The following is a 22,985-nucleotide window of genomic DNA, read 5'->3' as shown; positions in this document are numbered from 1 at the left end:
TCACATCTCTGTGTCGGCCACAGGAATCTGGGTGGTAGAGTGACCATTGGTGGAGGGTGCGGGGTTCGTCCCGTTCTCCGGTGGAGATTCCCCATTGGTGGTGGGCTTGTCGAGGGGTTCCTGGGGTAGCGGGGCCACAGACACAAGGGTGTTGGCCTGGTTCTCCTCATCCACCTGAAAAGACTCAGCCTACAGAAAGGAAGCAGCCAAGAGCACTTAGGTTAAAGGTCTATTAGCACCAGATGGTGGATTTAGATTTACCACGCAAATATTATGTGACTATTCAAATTTGAGGAGGCGAACCAACACGTATGTGTCTGATTGGAAATGGATTTGTTTTTGTGGGCGTTTGTGCAAAATACAAATAACATTATTCATTAACATTTTTTATAGCCCTTGCAGCTGTGTGTACTCAGTGGGTCATAGGTGAATAAATGACTTTTTTGGAAGGAAGTTAAAGCAGGAAAGAAGTAAGATTATTGGTGGTGCTGAGAAAACGAAACTCTTCCTTTGTTTATAGATGGAGGATCCAATCTGAAACGATTTTTTTTCCTGCAAGTTGCGTGGTGTGTTGATAAAAGAGAGCCCTTGGGTTAGCATTTAAGGCCTACAACATAGGCGTGACTGACTGATTTCAAAAACAAGATAGCAAATGAGGGCATTTACACATTCTGTTCGCTTTACCATCACATGGGTGTGCCTTATGTGAAAGCTCTCTCAAAATGATGTCATGAGCTTTGCAAGAGAAGAAAGAAAGAACTAAAACCATCTGTGGACCCCTGGCAAGGGGCTCAAGTAGAAACAGGAGGGAGGACTCATGGATGCTTTGGGCGGTTGTACATGTGAGTCAAGCACTGGGCTTGAGGAAAGGAATGGAGCTTAGGATAACCACAACCTCAACCTCCATTCATGATCTTTTGCATAGTTATGTATTTACGGTACCAGTCAAAAGTTTGGACACATCTACTCACAGTTGGGTTTTCCTTTATTTTTACTAAATTAAACTCAAATACTAAATGACACAACTTGTCCATCCATCCATTATCAAAACCACTTATCCTACTCAGGGTTGCAGGAAGCTGGAGCCTATCCCAGCAGTCATTAGGCAGCAGGAGGGGAGACACCCTGTACAGGTCACCAGGCCATCACAGGGCAGCAACAACAACAACAACAATAATAATAATAATGAACGGGACTGAAAAGTTCCTTTCAGTGTACCCAAGGATACTGTACAGAATTAATTTAAAAGATACAAAAGGGGAAGGGGGGCCCAGATGAGGAGAGAGCTCAATTCATTGTGGAAAAATGAGGTTTATATACCACCGAAAGAGTAGATTTTGAGCTGAGACTTAAAACTGGAGGTAGATTCAACATTTCGTATGGGGTCTGGGAGGAGGTTCCCAAGTTTAGTGGCAGCTGCACTAAAGGACCGGGACCGGGGACAATGGGGAACACAACTTGTATTTCAAAATGTAATTCTTTTAAATTTCAAATTGTTTTGGAATGAAACTCAGAAATAGGCAATGACTTCACGATTTTGAAGAACATACATTCAGCCAGGTGCATCCAAACTTGTGACTGATACTGTGCCTATCACATGTGGTGTTCTGTCTGATTTCTTGGATTTTTTTGTGTTTTAAGGACATTTTCTTTGTAGCCCTGGACTGGCATGCTTGGTAACATTGATAACATTGACTTGGTTTACGATAACAGCGCTGCACACTCTCACCAGTCGGACACCCTTGGAGCTCTTGCGGTGAGTCTTCAGGTAGTATCCAGCTACAAGTAGTGCAGCCAGCAACAGGCCGGTCAACAGCAGGGAAACCAGTACCAACTTACTGCTCTTCCCCCAGCGAGGAACAGCATCTTCCAAGTCAATCTGGTGAGAACCAAATACAAAGGCATGATAAGGACAACAACCCCATAATTACAACAAATGGTTAAAATTTCAATTTGTGAGCAAATAGTTGTGTCTAATCAAGTCAAATCTTTTCATTAAATTGTATTAATCAACTAGTTTTTTTGTGTTTTTTGTTTTTTTGTTTTTTTGCTAAATTAGAGGCATTTAACAAGAGATACATGCATGCATGAAAACCAGAGTTGACTAGTCCCCTGTGGCGCAATCGTGATATTGAATTGAATACTCTGCTGGCAGAGAGTGTTTATATGAATGGTGGATGACTATACTGACTCTCATGGCTGACTGCGGCAAAACACAAACTCTTCAATCTGCAGAGACGTGCATAGAGAATGCGCAGGATCTAATCTGCCTCCAGGATGCTGTCATGACTCAATATTAACATTGGGCGTGTGCTGTATCATGATTGATGAATGGCTTTCTGCCAATCCGAACTATACAAAGATGCACTGTATGGCAGCACGGTGTGAAGACCAACACAAGATAGTGTAAAAAGGGGAGACAGAATGAGGAGACACCCATAAGCCCCAACCTATTCCCACAGGGAGGAATAAATAGATTGCAGCTGAATGAGTTGAATAGTTTGTGAGACATTTTAACACAGACAGCCATCCTGGCAGCTGAAGACATGTGGTAAACTCTGAACTCATGTCCCAAGCATGAGCAGTGTATTACTGTATACCTGGTTCATCTGCCTGTCTAGCTGATTGATGAGCTGATCATGAGCTCCCTGTTAGTCATGCTCAACGGATGAAACACATTATCATGGGATATGACATACACAGTAATCAGACCCTTCACAATATATGGTGTTCCTATGCTGCGTTCCATTTATCTTCACATAAAAGGGGATTAGTCATAAATCCTTATACTTCGCTTCACAATGCTCATTAATTTTGAGTCTTCTAAGATGCCTGTAGGTTGAAACATGAATATTTGTATCGTTACTGACTCTCTTGTCAGTCTCTTTGAATAAAAGTGTCAACAAATGTAAAGTGCCAGAAAATGTAAATGTAAAGAAAATATCAAGCCAGACAACAAGGCAAGAAGCAACTGCAAATGTGCCCAAAACGTGTTGAGCAGAGGGCATTATTCAATAAGGCTAAGATGAATTCAACAGTATTGAGTTTTTTCACTATGTATTCATTGTTTGCATTTGTTGTTGTCTTGTTTTTCGGTTTTCAGATACTATACCTTATCTTTGATGTTGTCGTTGCTGAACTTCTCAGCCATACCTGCTGCATCAGCTGCAAAAGAAAAAAGAAATGATTTAGATTTTTTTTTCTCTTTGCAAAATCATCTATAATTGAACTGTTGACTGGAGTGTGATTTATCGCTCATATTAAAAAGTGAATAAATATCGCACACTACTTGAGCACAAGCATACTGAAGAGCAAGGCAAAAGATGGGCCCAAAAACACACCAAAATTATTTGGAAAAATCTTATTTCTATGCCACTTTATACTGTATAATCTAAAAATACTGAATAACATCTTCAAGCACCATTGCATTCATCATTCTTGGCTGACTGATCTTTCTTAATCCTTAATCTTTATTTTTATTTTTTTTCACTCAGTCTTATTGATCATCTAATTTTACCTACTCACCCTCCACATACTGTCCAGACACAATGATTTCATTGGAGTTGTCCTCTTGGAAGACATCCAGCTTACAGTCCTCCCCACACAGCTCCTCCAGAACACTAGCAATCTTAGATCTGGTGTCTTCCTGTGTGTGTGTGTGTGTGTGTGTGTGTGTGTGTGTGTGTGTGTGTGTGTGTGTGTGTGTGTGTGTGTGTGTGTGTGTGTGTGTGTGTGTGTGTGTGTGTGTGTGTGTGTGTGTGTGTGGAGGGAAAGAAGATATCAATGAAATTACTATTCAGAGGCTAAAGTGCAAACAACTGTTGATAGGTGTGTCACTGCCTGCAGTGACACACCTATCAATATAACATTTCCCAGAGTTGGCTAGCTATGGATGCACAAAAAACAAACATTATGTAACTATCTACAAAGGATGATGTAACAAATTTCTTACATATTAACAAGAATATAGAAATGTACTTATTTCATTCATGTTTCTGATTCATTCTGGACTCTGATTTTTAACCTTAATCTAAGAAAAAAGCTGACGATAACAACCACAACATCATATCTTTATGCCTCTAATTTAGTCCAAGTCCATGCCCTTACCTCCCTTCTCTGTTGACTCATCACTAAACCTAATAACTGATATCATAGCCTTGTGTGGCTCTTCACCCTGTGTAATATGATCCAAGCAGACGGCTGCAGGAACTCCTGATCCCAGTTTTAAAAGCAGACAACTGGCTTTAAAGGCCCTGGGGAAAGTTACCACCATCCAGGCCTCATCTACATTTAACATCATGTAACAAGGCATGCATTGTCCTGCATCAGCACCAACATGGTGTAGGATGCACTGCAAAAAGACAGTGGATAGCATATATATATATATATATATATATATATATATATATATATATATATATATATATATATCATCACAGCCTGTTTAACCTATCTTTTCCCCCTTGCATGCAATATTTCAGCTCAGATCACAAGAAGGCCAGATGGTAAAATTGAGCCCTACCCTCTACTGCAATGCACTGCGACGATCCATTACTTAAGCAAAACAGACATTCAACCCAATAGTCCCTTCAGACTTTCAGCCCTCCAAACCTCTGCATGACTGTGATTCCTGTTAACCCCAAAGCCACTACCCTGAGACTTTGAGGAATCTGCTTGAGTCCATACACACACCCATACGCGCGCATGCACACACACACACACACACACACACACACACACACACACACACCACTCCCTCTATACATCACATTCTACAGCAGTTGCAAGCCCACCTTCGGTGTCAACCTTTTCAACACGTTCCCCTTCTCTGGCTTTCGTGATTCAAGAAATGCACTGACCGAGATACAACAGAAATCCCTTTGACTGTTTCCCCACCTGGGCAGAAGCTGGATAAGTAGGGCTGTCATTGTGTCATTGGCATCAGAGATGCAATAGCTCCCTCTTCTTATTTTAGGTGGAATTTCCAGTTTGTCTCACCAGTAGCAAGCTGAATAAAGCTATAGCAATTTGGTCATCTTAAATAAACCCTTTTTCTTTTTTTGGTGTGATTGAAGCTTTGCCTTATAGCTGGATGTATTTCGTATCTTATCTAACTGTGGCTCCCTCAGTCTCAGTTTGCATTACCCACTCTGAGGTGCTCCCCTCTCTGGATGTGTCTGAGCTGAAGGGTGTTGTGGGGGTTTCCTTAGCAGCAGGGCAGGAATGCATGAGAAGACCTCACTGAGTTCAGCTGAGGTTTAGCGACGAGTCTTTGTATTTTATATCTTTGTGCGTGCCTGTTTTTATGTAAGTGTCTGTGCTCCTGGACTGTATACTGTCCAGTTTGTGTGTGTGTGTGTGTGTGTGTGTGTGTGTGCGTGCGCGCGCGCGCGCGCGTGCACGTGCACATATGTATGCCCATGTATATGTGCCTAGTTTTCTTTCTGCAGGATCACTTGGCCACTGTAACCTCTTTCTATGACTACGACGCCCTCTAATGCATTGTAAATACCTGGAAAATGATATTCCCTAGCTGCTCCTACTTTGACCAGATTTTATTTTTTCTCTCGACAAGTGGATTTTTATTCTTGTGTTTTGCTCATTTAGAAGAACAGCACAGAAGAGCAAACCTCAGTGTTGTTGAACTTACGCAGTTGGAGGAGGATTTGAGTCTCAGGCTGACGGCATCTTTGTCCTGGACGGCCTCTTTGGTGACACAGATGACGTCAGCTTGTGGAATAGGCTGCAGAGAGAAGACACTTAAGTTGGCTGATCACCCCACTGCCACTAACTGATAGACCATATACGTAATTGTGTGTTTACAGGATCAACACCTCAATAGTAGAAATTACCCTTTGATTGAACAGAAAAAAAAACAATTTGGAAGATTTTTGACATCAACACCTAATTTACTATTAAGAAATATAGAATAGAATAGAATAGAATAGAATACTCTTTATTAGTCATTTTGTACATACATACAAATGAGATTTACTCTCTGCATTTAACCCATCCTATTGTATAGGAGCAGTGGGAAGCTGCAGCACCCGCGGACCAACTCCAGTTCTTCTTTCCATTGCCTTACTCAGGGGAACAGACAGGAGTATTAACCCTAACATGCATGTCTTCTTTTTTCTCAAAGATATTTTTATTGGATTTTGAACAACAAGCAATACTTACAAAGATTTTAAAACAAGTGCATGATATGTCAGCTTTACATGATATAAAAATTATATAGGAACATGACAACCGTATCCCCAATCACCCCCCCACCCCCACCCCACTAGCTCCATCTACAAGCTGGGATGTGCTATGTAAGAGGGTATATCTCATCCCTGAGTGAATCAGGAAAGTGCTGAAAGTCGAGTTTAGGATTTAGAAAAGAAAGAAAAATAGGTAAGTCAGTAAACAGAAGATGGGAGGTTTAGAAACTGGTAGACCTTCACAGGTTATATTACTGACATAAATCAACAAAAACAGAAAGCAGAAGAGAATGGGGCAATAATTCTTTACTTTGGCTGGAGATTCTTAAAGTATTCCAGGAAAGGTCCCCACACATTTTGAAACTCATCCTTGGAGTTACAGACTGAGCAGTGGCTCTTTTTGAGGTTTAAACAGGACATAATATCATTCAGCCACTGAGCGTGGGTGGGCGGGGCAGCATCCTTCCATCTCAGCAATACCACACGCCTGGCCAATAGAGAAGCGAAGGACAATATGTGGCGTTTGGATGGGGTCAGGTGTACGTCATCCTTGCCAGTGGTGCCAAACAGGGCGACCAGAGGGTTAGGTTCTAGTTTGAAAATGAGGGTTAGGGATAAGGTTTGGAAGACGTCTTCCCAGTATTTTTCAAGTCTAGGACATGCCCAGAACATGTGGATAAGGGAAGCCTCATCCCCCCTACATTTGTCACAGATGGGATTCGCATCCGGGTATATATGGGATAGTTTGACTTTGGACACATGGGCTCTGTGCACCTCCTTAAATTGTAACAGACAATGACGGGCACAGAGGGATGTTGAGTTAACCAGCCTAAAGATCGAGTTCCATCATCCGACAGTGAAAGAAAGGCTTAAGTCCTGCTCCCAGGCAGTTTTAATCTTGTCAAGAGGGGCAAGTCTTATACCCACGAGCTTGTCATATATTGTGGATATTAAACCTCTATGTGATGGGTGTAGACTAAGGAATGCATCAGCGGTGGTCGTATCAGGTGCCTCAGGGAAATTTGGTATCTGAGAGCGAACAAAGTGTTTAATTTGCAGATATCTGAAAAAAATCGTTATTTGGTAAATTGAACTTTCCAGAGAGTTGTTCAAATGAGGCAAAGATATTGTCTATAAAAAGATCTTTGAAGCTCTCCATACCCCTTCTGTGCCAGTCCTGAAATGCAGAATCAAGTAAGGAGGGTTGAAAGAGGTGGTTGGATGGATGAAATAGGACTAGAGAGATGAAAAACATGGAAACCAAAATGTTTTCTGAACTGAGCCCATATTCCCATGGTGTGTATGGTGACCGGATTATCAATTAATTTATTTGAGGGAAGAGGGAGTGAGGACCCAAGCAGCGCTGGGATGGAAAGGTTTTTGCCAAAGTTCAACTCCATTGCCACCCATGATAGACAGTCAGCTTGGTTATGAAGGTGCGACCAAAACGCAAGACAGCATATATTAGCCGCCCAGTAATAGAAGCGGAAATGGGCAGTGCCAAGCCTCCATCTCTTTTTGATTTTTGAAGATGGACTTTGTTCAGCCGAGGGTGCTTACCCTTCCATAACTGAATCTAATGAGTGAAAAAAGGATTTAGGGATGAAGGTTGGTATAGACTGAGAAAGACATAAAAATTTAGGGAGAATATTCATTTTGATTGAGTTAATTCGGCCACCAGGAATGTAGACAGGGGTGACCACTGCGTGAGGTACTGTGTCACATGTTTTAACAGGGTAAGGAAAGTCTCAAAAGACTTTAATTTTATGCGAACAGTTATAAGGAAAAATTGAAGACTATTCCCCTTTCGTAGCATGCAGCCAACGAGGTATTTGTTTTGTTTATCAGTATTTTACTTTGGTAAACCAGCGAGCTTATCATGAGGTGTCTATGTGCGCAGAGTGGTCATCAAAGGACTGTCAGATGAGTTGAAAGTATATTAACCACACACACACACACACACACACACACACACACACACACACACACACACACACACACACACACACACACACACACACACACACACACACACACATAAGAAGACACACAAAGTTTTAAAGCGAAATGATTTCTAAAGCCATAAGGAACTTGGACACTAAGTCAAGAGTGGTCTGAGAGGGCTTTTGTAAAGGTTTGCTAAAGACTTTTGCTGAATGATAGCTACTGTGTTGTGTAGTGAATGTTTGACCTTTTGCTCATGTAATTTATTTGAATCTTGCCATTTATAGACATTTAAAGTGCAAAAGTTAAAGCGTGAATACATTTCTCATAGAACTTATTTCAGTTTAAGTGTGTTTTGGAAATAATAACTGAAAGCTATTTGCCAAAGATATTGAAGTTTTCAAAGTCTTCTGATAAATTCTATATCGAAATATTTTGAGTTAGTTAAGCCTTTGTTTGCACATTTTCAGTTTTCTAAGTGTACTTTGAACTTGATTGAAATACTGTTATGGAAAATAGTTACATTTGAACTGTTTAAGGTTTAAAGTATTTGCATTTTGTTATAGAAAATAGTTAGATTTGAACTGTTTAAGTTTTAAAGTATTTTCATTTACATCTGAATAAGTGTTAAACATTGATGTAGAGATTTATTTACATTTCATTTATAAGCTGGGTCAATTTAAAGCTGTTTGAAATGTCAGAGGAAGGTGAGCCTACAATTCAGGTAAGGGACAGTGTTAGGGATAGTGTTGATTCTCAAGGCCAGTCTGAAGAAAGTCAAGCGGGTCGTGCTGAAGTCCTGCAAGAGGAAACACAGCAGCCAAGACGCGGTCAGAGAACCAGAACCCTTACTGAGAAGGGTAAAGAAATGCAAGCTGATAAAATCAATTCGCTTCAAAGAAGATTAAATTATATTTACAACAAATGGAGGTCACAAGTAAAATTTTCTAAGCTGCCATTATCATAATCAACAGAGCCCTTATCAGATGATCTACTTAATGATATCATTGGTGATGTCCAAGGTCTCTCTGCAGATGTCCAGCATGTTTATGATGAACTACGCAAAGTCTCAACTCCAGACCAGGATATGCGTCGAAGAGTGGATTGGTGTGTAGAGATTTCTAATTTCATTGTATCCAGAGCCTTAAGTGGACTGAATGGAAGGATTCTAGAAGAAGAGCAAGACTGGCCAGAAGCAGGCTCTCTCTTCAATTCAAGCACCTCTGAAACGGTCACTTCCATCTTGAAAGGTGCCTCAGAGCATCCAAGCAGGTCTTCTGTAAAGCGGCAAGAAGCTGCTGCTGCAAGCCAAGCTGTTCTGAAAGTGTTAGAAGAACAAGAAAGAGAACAATTGGAAATAGAGTGCCTAGAAGCAGATGCCAAAAGGAAGACAGCTGCGCAAGAGGCAGCAGTTGTAAAGCATCATTTAGAATGAGGTGAAACTAAGAATAGAGAGAGAGGAAGAGGAAGCCAAAATTAAAGCTCAAATGGAAGAAGAGCATGTAGCTCTACAAAGGACGCTTGAGGAAAAGAAGAGGAAGATACAGCATTTCGAGGCACTTAAAGATCTTAATGCAGCACAAGCGAAAATGCAGGTGTATGATCAAGGGATGGCCATAGAAGAAGAGCGTAAAGACATACTTCCTTCAGTCAATTTGTCAAATTTCTGACAAGAGAAGCAAAAATTGCCTGCAACCCTGTTACATCATTGCAGTCACTGAAGCAAAGTGAGGCTGAAAAACCAAAATGTCAGAGACATGAAAGTGTTGGTGTAAAGACACTATCTACAAGTTCCAACGAAGAGACTGTCATAGCATGCATATTCTGTAAGAAGACTGGGCATGCTTTGCACAAATGCAGGAAGTTCATGGAGAAAGTAGTCTCAGACAGAATCAAATGTGTTCACGCCAAAATCTCTGCTTTGGTTGTCTCCAGGCTGGTCACTACTCAAAGAGCTGCAACAGTAGGAGTGTTTGTGAAATGTGCCATAAGCGGCATCCTACCTGTCTGCATGAAGAGCGAGCCAAAAAGCAAAACACTACTGCAAGACATGCAAAATCAAAGACAAGAAAAGACAAATACAAGTCAAGAAATGTACAAGGAAAGACCTCAATCGACATGACACAAAAAAACGGCAGCTGCTACTTCAAATAGAGTAAAACTTGATGAAGCTAACAAGCAAACAGCTGCAATAATTCCTGACTGGCTTTTATCCACAATTCTGCCAGCGCAAGAAGTCCTTTTATACGCTTTGTTGGATTCTCAAAGCAATACAACCTTTGTTCTAAGAGAAGTAGCTGAAGCATTGGAAGCTAATAAAGAACAAGTCAAGCTAAAGCTCTCTACTATGACATCAAGAGCCACAGTAGTAAGCTCTCAGAGAGTAAGTGGCCTACAGGTCAGAGGCTTTTACTCCAGTAAGTAGATCTCCTTACCACCAGTCTACACGCATGAGTTTATCCAAGCCAAGAAGACTCACATACCAACTGATGAAACTGCAAAGGCCTGGTCCCATCTAGAGCACCTCCAGGAAGAGGTAGCACCTCTGCAGAACTGTGAAGTAGGTCTGCTCATTGGATACAACTGCTCTCAAGCCCTTCTACCAAGGGAGGTTGTATTTGGCAAAGAAAATCAGCCTTATGCACAGCGTACAGACCTTGGCTGGAGTATTGCTGGCCATAGCAATCCCTGTGTGGACTACGGCGATTCTATTGGAATCAGCAATCGCATAGTAGTGCGGCAAGTGACACCACGTGTGGAGCCTTCTGTTGATCTCAAAACTGAAGTATACTATGTGAACCGAACTAAGGTAAAAGAAATTACTCCCTCAGACATCATAAGAGTACTCAAATCAGACTTCCCAGAAAGAGCTGGAGAAGATGATCCTGTGTCTCAAGAGAATCTCAAGTTCCCGTCGAATTTGAGCGAAAACATCACATGAAGGGACAATGGTCACTATGAAATGCCATTACCGTTCAAAGAGGAAAGACCAAAACTACCTAGTACAGAACGCAAGGTGGGAGAAATCAAGGAAGATGATCCTGAACTTCGCAAGGTTCTTGTGTGGAACACTAAGGCAAAGGAAGACAGATCATTACTGGATCGCCTACAGAAATTCTCTGATTGGTCAAGGGGAGTAAGGGCAGTTGCCAGATTGAAACAAGTCAAGGAATACAAAGGTGTGAAGCAACGAATCACTGAAGTCTATCCAGGGTCAGGCGGTAGGGTGAGAAAAGTAAGATTGCTGGTTAGGGACACCACATCAAATGAAAAAGGAAAATCCACAACTAAAACAGTTTTCTTTGAAAGACCTGTACATAAAGTTGTTACTCTGATTGAGGCAGACTAAGGTGTTTCGCTTGAAATACCATTTATGACTAATTACAAAATATTTCAAAGGATTGAGTTTGCCTGTGTTAAGAAATCCTACATAAAGGTATGTGTAATTTGGTGGGAGTGTTATGCTACGTTCAGACCAAAGGCGGCGCGAATTTTTTGGGCGGCGCGAATGCGTGCAAAGTCAATGGGAGGAGGCGAATGGGCGGAATAATTCGCGGCGAAATTACGGGCGGCGCGAATTGGGCGAATCGAGCGACGAACGCGCCTTCGCGGAAGTTCAAAAATGTCCAACTCGGGCGAAGATTTCGCCAGGCGATAGCCAATCACCTTCAAGTAGGGTTAGAACCCGCCTTCATGTTGGGAAAGAATACACTCCCCCTACCCAGAATTCCGGTGAAATTCGCCAAGCTGGGCACGTCTCCGGTTTTAGTCTGGTCAGTTAAGGGCAAATATGGGGTCAAGGCTGCAAAAAGTCATTCACATTTGAGCCAATGTTTTTCTGTTAATTTAGGGTCCAATAAAGAAAAAAATGCAAGGAGCCCAAAATTTTAGGTGGGGGAAGTCTCTGAAATGGCCACGCCCACTTTTTAGGCCTGGAAATCAGTATCTCGGCTCCTGAATGTCGCAGAGAGCTGATCATGGGCTCAAAAGAAGCAGAAGTACCACATTTATATAAGCATTATGAACAAACATATACCCCAAAACCTTTACTTTTTCAGGTATTTACAAAAAACTAATTTTCACTGGTCACATACATGGCCACGCCCACTTTTTAGCCCTGGGACTATATCTCAGGCTCAGCTCTCGGAGTTTGCCCCGAGTTGATATTGGGCTCAAAAGATGTGGAAATAACTATTTATATTAGTGCTCTGAACAAATATACGGTATGCCCTAAAACCTTCACGTTTTGAGCTATTCATGAACATGTTCTTTTTTCCATTGAATTGATCAGCAGCATGCAATCAACTTTAGCCAAATCTGTGCAAGAAGGCTATACAGTTTGTTTGAGTAAAAGTGTTACATCTACTCATGGAGTGCTAGTATTCAAGTTGACTCTTTGTTATAAGAGGAGGAACCCAGTAACCACCAAAGAAACAAAGCAAACCATGTGAGGTCCAAAAAAATCTTTATTTTAACCTCACACATCCCATCAGACTGGATTCAAACACTTGCTGAGGCACTTGCAATAAATGAGACATTTCATCCCTCTGCCAGCACAAGAACATGAGGTACACTTATTAGATCTGCAACTACACACCCCTGTTACTTGAGACAATGTATCTCTTGTGGAAACTGTGCTCCACTTGACGAAGAGTTCCTCTCCTTCGGTAGTCCAACCCCATTCAATGACAGGGGGACAAGGGAGTTGCAGCAGGCTGTTTCCCCACAGCCATCCTGCCTGGAATGTAGCTCTCAACAGATGCTGTAGAAGCGCATCCTGACTTGGGGGTAGGTCTCTCAGCTCATTATTAACTGAGTGCTTGAACAGCTGGAATCTGAGCTCATCTATACTGACACAGTTGTACAGTCCAGTCTTGTTGTACCAGCTCATTACCCAGGGCTCAATAACTTCCATGCTTTCCTTAACTGTCTCGATACTAGGGCAGCAACTTAGTCCTCTCAAAGCAGCAGTGAGTTCTGTGGACTTACTGTGGTTTATCCAGGCTTTGTATTGAGCAGTCTTTGAGTGGCCAAAGAAGGCGCTCACAGAATCACAGCCACTAAAAGAATGGAACACAGGCATGGCATCGGCCACATCTCCACCAAGCTTCTTGTGTGCTTCTGTGATTGAGTAGAATTGGCGTTTGCCAGGAACTGCAAAGTCAACTATAAGTTGCAAGTCATTACATACTGATAGGAACTGTGTAGTGAACCCTAGTAGGATGACTACCACATCGGAGTCGACTGTTCTAACTGTAACTGACTTGATCCCCTTGTTTAGCATGTGCATCACATGGCAAACGATGCGGTTGTCAGCCTCCTCAAGCATATCTATGCTGTCATAAAGCTGGATCTCGAAGCTTTCGCCGAAGTTTGCAAGCACCTTTCTGCCGTAGGTGATGCTGAACTCCTTGTCCCAGTTCCACGCTTGTGCCTTAGCAATCCTGGCGAACATTAGATTCAGGGCTACTTTGTTGTCTACATTAGACAGAAAAGCTTCAAAGAATTGCTTAGATTCTGGCATGGTGTCATTCTCACTGAAAGCCATCTGTGAACTACCTGCTGATCCCCGGTTCTTCCTAGTCGCAGTCTTGATACTCATATTCTGGTAGAGGTCAGCCACAATGTCAATACGATTGGCTTTCTTCTCATGACCGATCCTGGCAATGCTGTTCAACACTTTGATTACAAAGTCTTGGAATGTCATGCCTTTGGTGAGAGACTTTGCCATGATTCGTACTTGCACAGACAAATCTATCACAAGTCCTTCTGAGGATGTAGATTGAACTTGTACACCGATGTCCTTAAGAATTTGAGACTTTTGGCTATGATAAATATCTCCATCCTTTGTTGACAAGGCGTCGGGTAAACCTGAAATTGAAATGAATAGTTAAGCTAAGTGTAACTCTTGGGCTTACTGTCAAATCAATTAACTTGAATGTGAAATTGAATCAATGAATATCACTGTATTAAAAATCTGGTAAGACTTAAGTAACATCTAAAATATTTGAATAACTGACTTTATATCAATTAGTTTCACCTGTGAATTCACCACCAAATAACTTCCTTGTCTCTTCTTCTCTTGATCTGCAGGCCTCCTTCAGCTTTGCAAAGGTTCCTTTGGGTGGCTTGATTGCAGGGCTAGCGAGTTGGACTTTTGCACATGAACTTGGGAGTTTCAGGGCATTTCGTGAGATGGTTGCATTGACATCCTTCTTACTTAATACAATTCGCTCCTGCACAAACTGGTCATGCTGAGTTTTGCCGACTGTAAAGACAAAACTGGAGTCTTTACTTATGACATCTGGGAAGGGAATGGATGAGTTCAACCTCATGAACTGAGCTTCATCGAACGGGTTGGTAAGGATACCCTGGTACACCTTGAGTGTGTGGCTTGAAAATTTTTCCTTGAAGGAATCCAGCATTTCTTTGTGCCCGTGTGATGGATCTTGACCTTCGACCTCATCTAGGTAGCGCTGGATTTCGGGTAGCGCAAGTTCGAGTTTCCTGAAGAACTCTTGATCTTCCCGATTGATGATATCGACATATCCAGTGTCAGACTTGATGACCTTTATGTTATGTTCCTGCTTTTGATCACATGCAATCTTTGAGAATGGGTTGTCTCTGGTGTTTACTGTGAAAGAGCCTGAAAGAAATTCCTTGAACAAGTATGGGTGTCTCCATTTGAGCTCTTTGAGATCCTGAAGAAACACTGATGCCCATCTGGCATAGTGTGTATGATCAAGTGCAAAGAAAAGAGGAATGAGCTGCTCAAGTGCACTGATCATCATGATGAAGTTTGCCTCTCGAAAGGATCTTATGAAGATAAGAACCTTCTTGATTGTGTCAACAACATTGTTCCAGTAGTGAAACATGGGGCTGTTTTCATTGGCCACCCAGTTACTCCAAGTCAAACTGTTGTCCTCTAGACGTTTTGCCTGAAATGCTTCATCTCTCTTCTTGGCCAGCACCACAGCCAGGAGTTGAATACAGTATCTAGCCTTCTTTATGGAATTCACATCGCAGACAGCAGTTGTCAGACCTGTGATATTCAGATTAGCTGAGGTTAAGATGGTATCAAGGCCAGTTCCTTTTATCAACTGCCCAACACAGACAAGAGAAACCTTCTCAAGGTGCAGCCCACCCATGAACGCGAAGTATGAATGAGAAAACTCTTCCCCCATGGCCCACTGTATCATCTTCTTGATGGCATAAAGGGGCTGATCGGATCCACCCACTGCAACCTGGCCTGGGTTAAGATATCTTGTGTATGATACTGCTATTCTCATGACATGGAGCTGAAGGTGTTCAGTGTTGCTAGCATGGTCAATCACTGGCAGGATGCAGTTGATTGTTTTGGGAACATCTGTCTGGTCACGTTCCTTTGAAGCATGGTGACAGGTCCAAGTAACAGGCTGTAATGCATCAGATCCAATGTTCTTCATAGCCACCATCAAAAACTCTTCTTCCTCTTCCATGCTTTTCTGAAACACAACTTTTAGCTCTGCGTCAACTTCTTCAACATTGATGGTCTGTAGAGGGCGACGAGACTCCTTAAAGACCTTCTGCTCCATTACGCTCAGATATTCCTCCAACACTGTTTCCAAGCCCGGTGTGTTAGGGTTAATGTCCCTGGAAAATCTTCTCTCCCTTGAGAGGCCTTCCCCTGCTACACGGGGAAACTGTAGACAAGTCATTGCCGTAGCATTGCAGTTCTTAGATGCTGTAGGCGATGAACTCTGCTCATTTATGTTGTCATCTGTAAATGTGGTAAATAACCCTTGTCTCAAGGCGTGGGGTAGCACCTTTCCCTGTGATCTTAGGAAGAGCTCTCTCATTGACAGGGAGATTTCGTCAATGCAGATAAGGGTGGAACAGTAGGAATGTGTCAGACCTAGTTCAAATGTTGTCTGTAACACATTCTTGCTTCTCGTCATTGCATAGAGCTTCAGGGTCAGATATCGATTCACAGGCTCTTCCACTGACCTGTGCCTCTTTTGGATGACAGAGCTTGACTGCTGTGAATCTTTCTTTGTATTTGGTCTGATCCTGGTGTTGAAACTTACGGTCTGGCACAGTTGTTCGAGATGCATCGGAAGATCTTCATATCGTGCGGTTCCATCACAAAGCAGTGACATCAGCATCTTCAGTTTGAAATTGCTTTTCATCCGTAGTCCTTCTGTAGACAAGTCTGAAAGTCGGGTGCTTTCACTGTCTCTTCGATTCTTTATTACTTCAGCCCGAACAGGTTTTGTGACTTTGCAAAGTGAATCTAAAAAGTCACTGTCACTGATTACATTGTCCAAACTACCCTTCTTAATAACCCTGTAATGTGCCCCTGTCTCTTTCTGCACTACATTTATGTCCAGACAGCTGTTCGAGAGTTTCTCAGCAAATCGTGTAGAGTGAGATTTGGGCCGGTCGAAGCCCAAATCTTCAACTTTCTGCAGATAAATATTCTCGAGTTGTGAAGATCAAAAACATTTTCTGAGCTGTCATCAATGAAGTTCCCTACTTCCTCCATGGCGATATATTCAGCATACTGGATCATGTCTGGGGAGTTCTGTGATGAAGTTCTTTCTTGCTTTATCCTGCAGCTCGCTGAACTGTATCTAGTAAGAAGAAATAATCAAATTATTAAAATATATATATATGGCCCGACTATAGCTCAACTTAAGAATTGAACTTAAAAGGGTATGTTGTGCTGGCTCACCTGTTACGGTATCTTGAGTGGCACTTCCTGTGATAGAATAACTCCCGTGATCTAACATCAGTTTCAAGTAATCTGAGTATTTTGCCATCATTCAGGACTTTGGCCATCATCTCTAGATTGTCTGTGAAATCCTTCACATGTTTTGCTGACTTTTCTTTTCCCGCAGCAGCTAACAATGGTTCTGATTTGTCCTTCTTCCGAGGGTTCTCAATGGCTGGCTCTTCACAATAGAAGCAAAGTTCGGCTCCAAACGCAAGACTAGGCCCAGCCTTTGCTCGTGTGTTTGCCCCAATAGTCTGGTGATCTGCAAGGTCCAGTTCTCTTTTCCGTTTACGATCCTTCGCACAATTGAAATGGCTGTTATTATAGCGATCATAGCAACTCTTGTGGATTTTATATCCATCCTGTAAAGTTTCTGCATTGACAGCTGACAGTCTCTGTGAAAGATTGATATCCGCATCATTGGTGATCAGTCCGGATTCCTCAAACAGTTTTACTTGGTGAAGCAGCTTAGGAGCTGTGACAGCAGTTATGTCCCTTCCACCAGATTCCTGTCATGAATTTAGAAATGAAATGTTGGACTCATTGCTGTCATAAACATTACATTACTGAAGGAATACGCATGAAAACTAACACTGTTGGACTCATTGATGTCATAAACATTATACTACTGAAGCACACACGTGAAAACTAACCTTGCAGACAATGCACAGGGTCTTGTTCCCTAGTTCCATAGTTAGGATGGGGGATCATCTGATCATGGAAAATCAGAACTAATTTAAACTTGATTTTTCTGTACACAAGTTTGTAACAGAGTGATGTTTCACTGGTATGGCACAATACATCCACCCTCCCACAAAAATAGCATGCAATAAACAATGTTATTTATTCTTCTGCATAGATACAAAATATAGTCCAATAAAAGTGTGTCCAAATATAGCATAATAAAAGTGTTGTTACTACAAATACTTTCACCCTTTCATACCAGCCAACTAAAAATGCCCAAAATTAACCAACATGTGTAGAGCAAGCAGACACACAAACACCAACTGTCCAAAAGTAGGTAATGCCTTAGCCAAATACTACAACTGTGCAACTGTGCTGTCGAGTGTATCGAGCAAGTCATGCTTGCAAGGCTAGTTAGGCCTACACATATGAGCTAAGGTGAAAATAATGTTTTACAAGGTAAACATACAAAAATAAAACAACACTGTTCCTTACCATCCATCCACGAGGTCAGGAACAAATTAACTCACTGATATGAAAGCCAGATGAGGCATGCATGTCATATTTTGGCAAATGTTTACAGTAAACTAGCTTTACTGAAACATGTGCACTTCTGCTTCCTTTCCTGTAGAATCAACCACTTGATAAACAAACAGCGCCAATTTGTAATTGTGGTCAGAGGCGGCATTACATCCCAAGTGATAAGAAGAACCACAGACAACTAAGATATTTTCTAAACTCATGATTCGTGTGTGCATTGTGCTTCATGCTTTATAACATAGGCAGCGAATGAGATTCATGTCAAATATAGCTTTTTACAACCTTCAGGAGCTGATACGTGAAACGTGACCAGTAAAAATTAGTTTTCTTAAAATATCTGAAAAAGTAAAGGTTTTGGGGTATATGTTTGTTCATAATGCTTATATAAATGTGGTGCTTCTGCTTCTTTTGAGCCCATGATCAGCTCTCTGCGACATTCAGGAGCCGAGATACTGATTTCCAGGCCTAAAAAGTGGGCGTGGCCATTTCAGAGACTTCCCCCACCTAAAATTTTGGGCTCCTTGCATTTTTTTCTTTATTGGACTCTAAATTAACAGAAAAACATAGGCTCAAATGTGAATGACTTTTTGCAGCCATTTTGCCTTAACTGACTAGTGTGGTGACCCACATCTATATATCGAGAGACATTCACCTAAGAGGACGGTGTACCTTTAAGGGAAGAGGCGAGGCGTCAGATAATGCACTTCCGCTTCCGGTTCACAGTCAGTTCAGTGTCGTTGTCGAACGTATGACATGCAAAGTTGGAGCTAGTAAACTACCTCGACTACGTCTACTCTCACGTCTCCTGTCTCGTTGTTTTCTAACTCCACACTAGACTATTTATGCCATGAACCCAAACCGAACGCCGACGCCGGTTTCGGCGGCGCAAGTGGATATAAAGCAGAGCCACCGCAACTGATCTCTGTCGCTCATCCATGATGATCACAAGTAAACACAAACTGCTCGTGTGTGGTATTTGTTGTGTGCGGTCTAGCAAACTTGCTAGCAGCGTTGGTGTAACTAGCTTGCTTGTTGTGACGTCAACACAGCGAATTCGCGTTCTGTTCGAACACACCTGGCGGAGCTGGCGGCCAAACTGGCGAACAAAGCGGCGCCAACTCTCGCCGCCTTTGGTCTGAACTTAGCTTTACTGTGACCATTGTATTACATGTAATTGTGATTTGTATTGAGACTTTTACTTTGACAGCCCATTTTGAAGTTGCGGGGCACATCATGTCGCGTTTCTTTCACGTAAATCATGAAGGGAAGAGCTCGGCAAGCAAGCGGCAAGCAAGGATACCATAAATGCGCCGGTGAGAGGATTATGCTGGTCACAAAAGACTTCAATTTTATGTGAACGGTTATAAGGAAGAATTGAAGACTGAATTGAAGGTGCGGTAGTTAATAGAAATGTCAGGCGGGGAGAGACGAAGAAAACACGGCTGATCACAACGACGCCATTTCATCATGCATGTCGTTTTGATGGTGGGAGCTGGGAGGTAACCGGAGTGCCCAGAGGAAACCCGCGCAGACACTGGGAGAACGCGCAAACGCCTCAAAGAAAGGACCTGGGGTGGCTTGGGGTTCCGACTCAGGACCTTCTTGCTGTGAGGCAACAGTGCTAACTACTGGGGCACCGTGCCGCCCATATCAATGTCATGTTTTCAATAGCTGGAAAATACATCCCTGTTGTCTTCTGCCCAAAATGTTCAATGTCTCTCATCTCCCTCAAAGAAGACTCATTTTGAAATAGCTAGTATTTAAACTTGTCTTGCAACAGAGTTTCATTTCAAAGAGAGTAAGTAAGTAAGTAAGTAACCTTTATTGTCACTGGACATAAGTGCCAGCGAAATTAACCATCAATCCGTCCGTACATATAACCTAACCTTGACCTTGACCTTTTGCAAAGTACCGCCCCAGAACGGTGCTTGTCCAATCCTACCTTAGCAACGGTCCGTCAAGCTTTCAAACACACAACAAAATGCTGAAACGGTGTGCCTATGGGGTCTGCAAATCGGATACTAGATATCTGAAAAGTTAGGAGGGGTGTAATTTTCTTTCCCTTCCCGAAACCCAGAACGCAAGAAGCGCAATGTCGGCAATAGATTTCGCAGTATAGCAGACCCCATCGCCAGCTTAATCCACCCAAAATCAACAAAAATACCTGTCTGCTCCAAGCTAAGCTTGCTACTAGCTATTATTGATAGCTAATACAGCTAACGTATTATTACTGTTACTTTTACCCACACAATGCACTGATTTCTTCCTTCATGTTTTGGTGTTTTCCGGCTACTTCCCCGATAGTTCTGAAATGCTTGACGGGCATAGCAACAGTAACTAAGGGGGGCGGGACTTTGCGAAAGGTCAATTATCCACCTTTTGGAAAATCACGTTTTCCCCCCAAAAATGACTGCAAGGTTAAGACATTTATTCCCTATCTTGAATTCCATCCATCCAATCCATTATCTGAACCACTTAACCTGCTGTCAGGGTCGCAGAGATGCTGGAGCCTATTCCAGCATTCATTGGGCAGCAGGCAGGGAGACACCCTGGACAGGCCGCCAGGCCATCACAAGGCACACACACACACACACACACACACACACACACACACACACACACACACACACACACACACACACACATTCATACCTAGGGACAATTTAGTATGGCCAATTCACCTGACTTACATGTCTTTGGACTGTGGGAGGAAACCGCAGCCTTCAGAGGAAACCCACGCAGACACGGGGAGAACATGCAACTCTACACAGAGGATGACCTGGGATGACCCACCAAGGTTAGACTACCCTGGGGCTCGAGCCCAGAACCTTCTTGCTGTGAGGCGACCGCGCTAACCACTGCACCACTGTGCAGCCCCCCCTATCTTGAATTAACAAATCTAAAAGGTGAGATACAAGGGACATAACCATCTCTGTTTTTTATATATTTCAATAAACAGTACCAGCATCTTTTTTGTATAGGTAGATTTAAAGTCTGTTTGAATGAAATGTGCACAATATATGCACATTATGAGTCCATGATGGACTCATATCTGACTGCAGGCACATCACCTCACCTCTGGGATGTTGACGGGTCCATCGCCCCTGGCGGGCAGAGGGGCCGCGGTCTGCGGGTCAACGACAAGGGGCCCTTCTGTCAGTACCTGAACGGTAAAGTCGGGGGCCTGGTTGTCCACTTCCTCTGAGTCTACCGCTCCTACTTCTTCTGCCACTGAGGATGGATGTACTCTTGTTTCGTCAGCCAGGTCTAGAAAGCCCAAAGTTGGAAAAACAACGATCTGGTCTTCTGATGTCTCTAGCTCTGAAAAGAAAGACAATTCAGCCTAAGTTGTAAGTACATGAGCATTTTGGTGCACCAGGCTTTGGTTATAGGAAATAGATGAGACTTTGTTCATTCATTTTTGGAGGCTGGAATCTATCTTAGCAGGGAGTTGTTGTGAACAGATCACCTGTCTAGCAGAGGACAATTACAGTCATCCACGCGAATGTACATCATATTTGCAGGCAATTTGCAGTCTCTTCTTCAAGAGGTAAGATTGCTAGCCACTATGCCACCGTGCCACCCCAGAGACTTTATATTTTGCTGGTGAAAATGATACTAAGTGTACATGGATTAAATTTATTTTGACCCAGCTCCATTATTTCTGAATACAAGTTAATACAAATAGTCACTTGCACTGTGTCATAAACTCTATGTCTCAACTTTGTCAAGGCTTAAAAGTCTTTCTTTAATCTGTTTCATTCCCTTAATCTTCTTAATCACTCCTTTGATTGATGCAAATTTAAGTGGTGAATTTAATTATTGATCACAACTTTCCCCTGGGATCAGCCAGCCAGTCGGTCCCATGATGTGAGGTGATCCCAGCATTTTCTGCACTTGTATAATTTGTATTCTAGTGATACCACATGGTATATTAGTAGTATAGCCTATCTGTAATGGAATTATTATTATTATTATTTTTATTTTCCCCCCTTTTTTCTCCCCAATTGTATCCGGCCAATTACCCATCCCGGTCGCTCCACCTCCTCTGCTGATCTGGGGAGGGCTGCAGACTACCACATGCCTCCTCCAATACATGCGGAGTCGCCAGCTGCTTCTTTTCACCTGACAGGAAGGAGTTTTGCAAGGGGGACGTAGTGTGTGGGAGGATCACCCTATTCCCTCCAGTTCCCCCTCCCCCACGAACAGGCGCCCCGACCGACCAGAGAAGGCGCTACTGCAGTGACCAAAACACATACCCACATACAGCTTCTCTCCCGCAGACATGGCCAATTGTGTCTGTAGGGACGCCCGACCAAGCCGGAGATAACATGGGGATTTGAACCAGAGATCCCCATGTTGGTAGGAAACAGAATAGACTGCTACACTACCTGGACACCCTGTAATGGAATTATTTTAAATTAAGTCAATATCAGATGAAGTCACATTAAATGTCTCTTACCATCAGCATTAGTTGTCACTGGAATCATATCCCCCCGAATAAATTCGTCTACTATCACAGCTGGCGTGGTCCCTGTAACGACTTCCTCCTCATTTGCTATGACACCAGCTGTGAAAAAAAAGCATAGAAAATGGATAAGAATTTGTCTGAGTAACATGAAATGATTGGCTTAAAAATTAAAGTGACAGTAGCTAAGTTTAGTATAATGCAACTGTAGATCCCATAGCTAAGATCTCATCAGTGAAATTACTATACAGGATAATACTGTATTGGAAGGTGGGAGGGTTTCCTCCAAATACTGTTTAAAATATATATTTCAGTTATTGTTGTAAGTCATTCCAGACTTGCCATGACCTCCGTTTGTGAATTTAACTGACATCACATGTGCAAACAAACT

The 22,985-nt window shown here is 42.4% G+C and overlaps 1 protein-coding gene across 1 annotated transcript; it reads right to left on the bottom strand.

Annotated features, from left to right (window-relative positions):
• si:ch211-286o17.1 (hematopoietic progenitor cell antigen CD34) lies at positions 1-22,616 on the bottom strand. Its single transcript, XM_056301206.1, has 7 exons — positions 22,589-22,616; positions 21,203-21,447; positions 5,651-5,743; positions 3,526-3,646; positions 3,113-3,165; positions 1,730-1,879; positions 1-189 (listed from the first exon to the last, which is right to left on the bottom strand). The coding sequence occupies exons 1-7, from the start codon at positions 22,614-22,616 to the stop codon at positions 1-3; spliced, it is 879 nt and encodes a 292-aa protein (XP_056157181.1).
• Between the last annotated feature and the right edge of the window lie 369 nt (positions 22,617-22,985).

Source organism: Lampris incognitus, chromosome 2, assembly GCF_029633865.1.
Source record: "Lampris incognitus isolate fLamInc1 chromosome 2, fLamInc1.hap2, whole genome shotgun sequence".
NCBI classification, from domain to species: Eukaryota; Metazoa; Chordata; class Actinopteri; order Lampriformes; family Lampridae; genus Lampris; species Lampris incognitus.
Note: the sequence above shows the minus strand (reverse complement) of the source record. Positions and strands in the feature narration are given on the sequence as shown.